Source organism: Mus pahari, chromosome 18 (genome assembly GCF_900095145.1).
Source record: "Mus pahari chromosome 18, PAHARI_EIJ_v1.1, whole genome shotgun sequence".
In the NCBI taxonomy this organism is placed as follows: Eukaryota; Metazoa; Chordata; class Mammalia; order Rodentia; family Muridae; genus Mus; species Mus pahari.
The window spans coordinates 1993558-2001610 of record NC_034607.1 but is presented as its reverse complement, the minus strand read 5'-3'; the positions used below and the strand labels follow the sequence as shown (position 1 = coordinate 2001610).

The 8053-nt window shown below is 49.0% G+C and overlaps 2 protein-coding genes across 2 annotated transcripts in view; both read right to left on the bottom strand.

The window, feature by feature from the left end:
* LOC110335853 (HLA class II histocompatibility antigen, DO alpha chain) overlaps positions 1-830 on the bottom strand; it is a 3759-nt gene extending 2929 nt beyond the window's left edge. Inside the window, exon 1 of the mRNA XM_021218241.1 lies at positions 643-830. Within this exon, the coding sequence (XP_021073900.1) occupies positions 643-724 (82 nt within the window). The 5' untranslated portion in view covers positions 725-830. The remainder of the gene's footprint in view (positions 1-642) is intronic.
* A 6854-nt stretch (positions 831-7684) lies between these two features.
* The window catches only part of LOC110335947 (RLA class II histocompatibility antigen, DP alpha-1 chain), a 6942-nt gene continuing 6573 nt past the window's right edge, over positions 7685-8053 (bottom strand). Inside the window, exon 4 of the mRNA XM_021218393.1 lies at positions 7685-7839. Within this exon, the coding sequence (XP_021074052.1) occupies positions 7685-7839 (155 nt within the window). The remainder of the gene's footprint in view (positions 7840-8053) is intronic.

Sequence of the window (8053 nt, the reverse complement as noted above, 5' to 3'; positions counted from 1 at the left end):
CACATGGTGGCTCACAACCATCCATAATGAGATCTGATGCCCTCTTCTGGTGCATCTGAAGACAGCTACAGTATACTTGGATATAATAATAAATAAATCAAAAAAAAAAAAAAAAAGAAAAGAAAAGAAAAGAAAAGAAAAGAAAGAAAGAAAAGATTCAAACTTTACATTCTACCTTCCATCTGGGAGTGTTGATTAATAGGTCTCACCCGTTACAGAGTGCTGTTTCCTGGTGTCAGGGCTACATTTCCGCTGGCTCTTTCAGAGTTCTACACTTCTGAAGGAATGTGAAGGACTGTCGTGAGCCCAGCGTGACACCAAGCAAATGGGGGTCACATGTAAACACAGCGGTGGTGGACGCTGCAACAAAGCTGGAGGAGAACTGCTCCTTGCAGCCGGGGAAGTGGTTCAGGAGCCAGGGCGCTCTGCAGTGAGGCGGCTGAGGGAGATCTCAGAAAAGAGGAAGAGAGGGGGGCTCTGAGTGTAAAAGAAACCCAGAGGAGACCCGGCCTCAGCCTGTGGTCCACAACGGAGGTGGCAGGGATTTGTCTGCAGGTGGAGGGAGTGCCAGATACCCGACACAGAGAGAGACACTTTCCCCTGTGCTGTCTCCTCCCATCCCCAGGTGTCCCCAGCACTTACCCTCGATGGCCCCTACTCCTCGGGGACTCAGGAAGCTCTTTATGGTTAGGAGTACCGGGACCAGCTCCACAAAGAGGACCATTGCCGGGGTGATGGCTCTAACAACGTCTGCTTGGGAAGCAAGGGAGCAAGATGGAGGTAAAAAGAAACAGAGTCGAGGTTAGCGGAAGACCCTTGCGGTCAGCAGCCAATCAGAGCAGTTCTCTGAGATAATGGCTTTGTTGCTGGGCAAGGAAGTAAAGAGTCTGGGTGAGAAGGTGGAGGGTGGAGGCCATGGGTCATCTGTCACTTCACCCTTCAAGAAGGGCCTTCAGGAAGGAGCAGAGAAGCCACAGAGCACCAAACGGCTGTGCTGGGCAGAGCCTCCATCTGGTCCATGATAGAACCGGATTTTCCCTGTGGATCCTTCTGGAAATTTGTGGGGGGGGGGGTTAAAATATAAAATAAAACACACTAAGAAACTTTAAAGGGAGATCATTGGATAAAATAAATCACAGCATAGAAACCCTTATCATTTTCAAAACATTATTTTATTATTTTATCCTGTAAGGAAGAATGTGTAATGACTGAAGATGCTTCCCCTGAAGGAATGCTACGGTAGTTCCCAGGACAGATGTGGGGTGGGCAGAGGGCATTGGTGGTCTCCATTTGTCCCTTCTGGTCCCCAGACACCCTCTTCCACACTGGCCAGAGGTTGACCAGGGTTTGCACGCACCGAGTGTTTGCCTACTGGTGAACTCAGCCAATGACTGGCACTGGGAGGGCTCAGTCAATACAGTAATAGAGCGATTCAGGCCACACCGTTAATGCCAGCCTCTGGAGGCTGAGGCAGGTGAATCTCTATGAGTTCGATGGCAGCCTGGTCTACACAGCAAGTTTCAGACCAGCCAGGGCTACATAGAGAAACTTTGTCTCAAAAAGAGAAAGAAAATAACAATGGATAAAAAGAGCTTCGGAGCCGGCGTGGTGGCCCACGCCTTTAATCCCAGCACTTGGGAGGCAGAGGCAGGCGGATTTCTGAGTTCGAGGCCAGCCTGGTCTACAAAGTGAGTTCCAGGACAGCCAGGGCTATACAGAGAAACCCTGTCTTGAAAAACCAAAAAAAAAAAAAAAAAAAAAAAGAGCTTCCATCAAACTTGTGGCAGCCATCTTCCAAAGAGGCTGAAATCAAGGATTTTCAAGCTTGATCCCGTCTGAGAAATCTGCATCTTTGGCTCCAGAGAGTTGCTTTGGCTCGGTGGAGTTTGTAACAAGTACAGGCTCCTGGTGCTGCGGAGGTGGCTCTGTGGGTAAAGTGCTTGCCACACAAGCACAGGAGGTGAGTTTGGATTCCCAACACACCGAAAAAGCCAGGCATGGTGACACATGTCTGTAAACCCTCAGCCCTGGCGGGGCAGAGACAGGGAGATCCGTGTAACTGGCTGGCCAGCCAGTCTAGCCAAACAGGCGAGCTCCAGGTTCGGCAACAGAGTCATCTCAAAAGATGCTGTGGAGGTAGTCCGAGAAATACTCAGCGGTAAGATCCCACGCTGCTCTGCCAGAGGACCAGAGTTTGGGAAACAGCGCCCTCAGGAGGCCGCTCACGACATTCTGTAACTGCAGCTCCAGGGGACATGGAGTACTCTCTGCAGATGTTTGCATGAATGAGGGGACCTCCTCACAGCCTTGGTCCAGCCCTGAACCAAGTCTGTCGTCCAGTGACAGTGCAGCTGGAGTCCCAGGCCAGCAAGACAAGAGATGTGTACGTCTTAGAGAAATCATGGCTACCTCAGTAGCTTCTCTCTTTAGTAATGGCTGAACGGAGCAGAGTGATTTTTGAGATGGGATCACCCAGCAACTCATCAAGGGAGGCTGACCAAATGCGTTTTTATTTCTAAATATATGAAGACTTTTGAGCCAGGAGTCCCAGCCCACACCCATAATCTCAGCACTGAAGAGGCAGAGGAAGATCGCTCAAATATAAGACTAGATTCTGACTCAAAAAACAAATCAGCCGGGCGTGGTGGTGCACACCTTTAACCCCAGCACTTGGGAGGCAGAGGCAGACGGATTTCTGAGTTCGAGGCCAGCCTGGTCTACAAAGTGAGTTCCAGGACAGCCAGGACTATACAGAGAAACCCTGTCTCAAAAAACAAAACAAAACAAACAAACAAAAAATCAAGATGGACTGGATAGATGGACCAGAGGTTGAAAGCGCTGGCTGCTCTTCCAGAGGTCCCAGGCTTGGTTCTCAGCACCCACATGGTGTTCTACAACCATCTGGAACCCCAGTTATCAGAAATCCAGTGGTACACAGGCATGCATGCAGGCAAAATGCCATGCACAACAAATAAATACATCTTTTAAAAAACAAAACAACAAAATGAAATAAGAGTAAAACCTGTTAGCCTCCTGGCCACTGCCCCTCAAAGTGAACTGCAGACTCAGTAAATCTGTTTTCTGCCTGGAAGATGGAAATTTTGTTCTGCTTTGGGTTTTTTTTTTGTTAGTTTTTAATTTTTTACATTTATCTATTTTGAGACAGGATTTCTTTGTGTAGCTCTGACTGCCTGGAACTCACTGTGTAGACCAGGCTGGTCTTGAACTCACAGATACCTACCTGCCTCTACTTCCTGATCACTGAGACAAAAGGTGTGTGCCACCACTGCCCTCCTTTTCTTCCTCCTCTTCCTCCTTCCTCTTCTTTTTAAAAATTTATTTTCTGTGCACTGATGTTTTGTCTGCATACATGTCTGTGTGAGGATGTCAGATCCCCTTGAACTGGAGTTGCAGACAGTTGTGAGCTGCTATGTGGATGCTGGGAAGCTGGACCAGGGTCTGTTGGAAGAGCAGTCAGTGCTCCTCTTCAGCCCCTGAGTCCTCCTCCTAACACCTTGATATGTTTTACTGTCGGTCACCTTTGACCCCTGACCTCTGACTTTGGAATTATTAGTTTGGGTGAACCAAGCTTTTCCCATTCTCCCATGAGCTCAGGATCATTACAGGGCCAGACATAAATTTGTGGATGGATTCACATTGTGGGACTCATCAGCAGGATTTAAAAAAAAAAAATCACATTTTTAAAATGTGAAATGGGGGCTGGTGAGATGGTTCAGTGGGTAAGAGCACCCGACTGCTCTTCCAAAGGTCCTGAGTTCAATACCCAGCAACCACATGGTGGCTCATAACCATCTGTAACAAGACCTGATGCCCTCTTCTGTCTGAAGACAGCTATGTGTGTAACTACATATAATAAATAAATAAAGCTTTAAAAATAAAATAAAATAAAATGTGAAATGAAAAAAAACGAAAATAAAAAAAAATGTGAAATGAAATCATACTTCCAAACTGAAGGGAGCGAAGGCTGCCGAGTCTTTCCACCCAGAGACTGAACCGACTTTCTTAGATTTCATAACTCTGTCCACAACACTTTGATCTCATTTCTTAGATTTCATAACTCTGTCCACAACACTTTGATCTCAGGCGTCATGAATAAGAATATCAGCATCTCCAGGGAGCGAGGAGTTTTCTTGTTTCCATTTCCAGTTGTAAATAAAAATGGTCAAATTTGAAAATACCCATGAGAAAGCTGGGCAGGGGTGGCGCACGCCTTTAATCCCAACACTCAGGAGGCAGAGGCAGGTGGATCTCTGTGAGTTTGAGGCCAGCCTGGTCTACAGAGCAAGTTCCAGGACAGCCAGGGCTACACAGAAAAACCCTGTCTTAAAAAATAAAAATAAATAAATAAAAATAAAAGATTATCCGTGAGATTCCATCTTAGTTTTATCTAATATATTAAGAAGAAGTGAAGGTTCATCAAATATGCTTCATTACAATCAACTAGAGGAAGAGTCTGAATCTCTTTAGGGACTCCAACCACTGTGGCCCTCAGACTCATCCAAACGAACCTTCATCCAGGTAGATTTTACCATTGCTCCCTCTCCAGGGCCAAATCTAAATTCTCAACCCTGCCCCCCGAAGTAAGGTCAGAGCCCTCAGAATTACTTCCATGGTGCCACTCAAGTCACACTGCCATGCAATGTTAGTCATAAACGACCTGGCCCCAGACATCCGGTAAGACTCAGTCTCCTAGCTCAGAGACAGGAAAAATAGTTCTTAGGCACTCCCTGGATGCAGGCAGCCGTGTCCATGGGGGAGCCCAGAGCTGGGGAGCCAGGGGCAGGCATCCAGGCCAAGCACAGCGACACCCATGTGTCACCAGTCATTTGTTGGTAACAGTGCTAAGAGCTGAGCCCTTAAGTCTGTCAGGGAGTAGAGCCTTCTGTGAGTTCAAGGCCAGCCAGGTTACAGAGCTCCAGGACAGCCTGGGCTATGTAGCAATGGTACAAGTTCAGGACATCTTCCCAAGGCCGTGTTCCTTTCAGAAATATCACCTATAGCAAGATGCACACAGTCACCGTCAACCTCGGGTTCAGGGTGGAGTCTAAGATCCATCCTGCCTCCCCCTTCCCTTTATATATGGCTCCCACCTGCAGTTTCTCAGCCCGTGAAGCTTCACTGTAGCCTTGCTCGATCTGTCTACACGCTGTCTACCATGGTGACAGTTATGTTCTAGGGACGGTGCCACAGAGCTCATCATTGTAGTCTATAACTGGCACTCAGCCTTCAGTATGCTAACTGCATTGGAGGAACTAAACAAGCCCGTGTTGGAGTAATAAATAGTCTCTCCGGCAAGTCAGCAGACACTTGTGGAGGAATTACTAAATATCAAGATCCGCGCTAACCTCTACAGATAAAAACCACTGAGAAGGAGCCTTCTAGCCGGCTTTGATTCCAGTGTTTGAGAAGCAGAAGCACAGGAAGATGGATCTCTGTGAATTCAAGGCCTGCCAGGTAACTTAGAGAATTCCAGAACACCCTACTGGGCTACATAGTGAAACTATGTCCAAGGAGAAAGAGAGAGAGAGAGAGAGAGAGAGAGAGAGAGAGAGAGAGAGAGAGAGAAGGATGGACAGACAGACACAGACAGACAGGCTTCTCATTATAAGGCTACAAGCTAGAAGTCCCAGACTTCTCCCTTCACTGAGTTTGCATGCAGGAGACAGCAGGTTTTGGCAGGGGGAGGGGGTAGGATGGCGTGGGGGTCTGGCTGGTGACAGGGAGCAGGAATGGCGAGGTGTCAGCAGGCAGCACCGGGCTTTTGCTTTTGTCTCCCTCCCACGCTGCCCGAAGAGAAGCCTATTGTGGTTTAACTAGGACTGGCCCCCACTGACTTATGTATTTGAATGTCTGACCCCGGGAGTGGCACAGTTATGAAGTGTGGACTGTAGGAGTGGGCGTGGGCTGTAGGAGTAGGCGTGGCCTTGTTGGAGTAGGCGTGGCCTGTTGGAGCAGGTGTGGCCTTGTGGGAGGAAACGCTTCACTGTAGGGATGGGCTTTGAGGTCTCCTATGTTCTAGCTCTGCCCAGTGTGCAATTCCTGTCCCCTCCTGGCTGTCCACAGAAGGCAGTCTCCTGCTGGCTGCCTTCAGATTTAGACGTAGAACTCTCAGCTCCACCAGCCCCTCATCTGCCTGCACATTGCCATGTTCCCTCCATGATCATAATGGGCTGAACCTCTGAACCTGTAAGCCAGCCCCAATGAAATATTGTCCTGTAGTCACGGTGTCTCTTCACAGCAACGAAACCCCAACGAAGACATCTATCTTCCCTGGAACCTCAGGGACAGAGTCTGCAGCACATAAAACATCCTGGCTTGGCAGGAAAACATCAAGAGAGAGACAGAGCCCTGCTGGGTGATGACATCGGCAAGATGACAGCGGTAACCCCAGCCCTCTGCTTCCCATAGAAGCACTAACGGGGAAACATGGGCAAAGGATGCAAGACAGAAACTATCAGAGCAAGACCAATGGCACTTCAAAAAGGGTACGGGCGAAGATGGTCACAACTAGAGGTGACTAAAGAAACGTGAACAGCAGTAGCGGGTTCCTCTTCACACATGAAAACAGACAAGATGGGGTCGTGGCTACGGCAGGAGACTTCAGGTCTGGGAACTGAGATCCACACCGCGGTGATGATGGACCGTCAGCACACGGTCAAGGAAAGAAGCCGTGTGCCCAGCCCCTGCAACTGCGTCCCGGGATCCATCCATTCCAGAGATGCCAGTCCACGTGAGAGGGTCAAAGATAATCAGACACACCCCAGGTGTGTAGAGAAGGTGTAGCGACAGGTGGATAGTTAGCGCAGAACCATAGTGAACAACCGAAAGCAACAGACTAGAGGTTCAAAACCAGGCGTATGATGCAATGCTAGCGGAGCTCCCTAAAGCTGCAGGTGTGGTGAATACTTCCACACGGTGCAGATAGTAACTATATGTAAAGAAAAACTCACTCAATCCGATTACGTACGATGTGGGGGGGAGAGGTTAGACCTGAGAGTAAGGGAACAGAGGAACAAATGAACCCAGGGTCAGAACAGGGATGTCCTGACAGTCCGTAGGACCTCTGTGGAGTGGTGGCGAAACTCTCCCCCACCTCCTCACCCTGGTCCAGAGTGAATAATGACGTCAGTCACTATGAGAGAGACGCAGATCATCATGGAGAGATCACTGTCCAGTGGGAGGAGAATTCAAAATCATTAGTATTTGAAATATAAATATTTTGATAAATAGAAGCCCAGAAGAGAATTTTTCTGCGAGCTTTGCCAGCAGTGTGTCCGAGCAGAGATGGAAGCTGCACGTCATCCCTGGCCCACTATCCGGGACGCATGCGCAGGACAGACTGGGTCCAAGCATGGCTGAACTTAGTCTCTTCCATAGGGAGCTGTTTCGATCCAGTCTTGCTGTGTGGCTCTGATGAAGGTGCTTAATGCTCTTGTGCACAGAGATGCTGTAAGCGTCTCTCATGTGTCAAAACCACAGTGACTTTAGTACTGTCACGCAGATTTTAGGTGAGGGTCACAGGGGTGCAGATGCTCAGGGCAGTGCGTGAGGCTTAGGCTCTCAGCGTTGTCTCTGCAAAGCTCTGCCCTGCTCACCCCCTTTCTGCACAGCAGGTGTAGGCGCCCCCCTCTTTCATCTGACTGCACCCCATCTCCACAGTTACTCATAGGGGTTCCTGGGTGCAGGGGCTATGGCTGCCATGCGGAGTCCTTAGGATGAGCACACTGCCAACCACGATGCCCACCAAGCCCACCACCAGGCCCAGGGCACAGACCGCAGTCTCCATTGTCTCAGATACTTGGACTGGCTCCTGCATTTCTGAGGGAAATGAATAGATGCAGTTAGTATAGTGTTGTACTGGCTAGCTTTGTGTCAACTTGACACAGCTGGAGTTATCACAGAGAGAGGAGCTTTAGTTGGGGAAATGCCTCCATGAGATCCAGCTGTGGGGCATTTCCTCAATTAGTGATCAAGGGGGAGAGGCCCCTTGTGGGTGGTGCCATCTCTGGGCAGGTAGTCTTGGATTCTATAA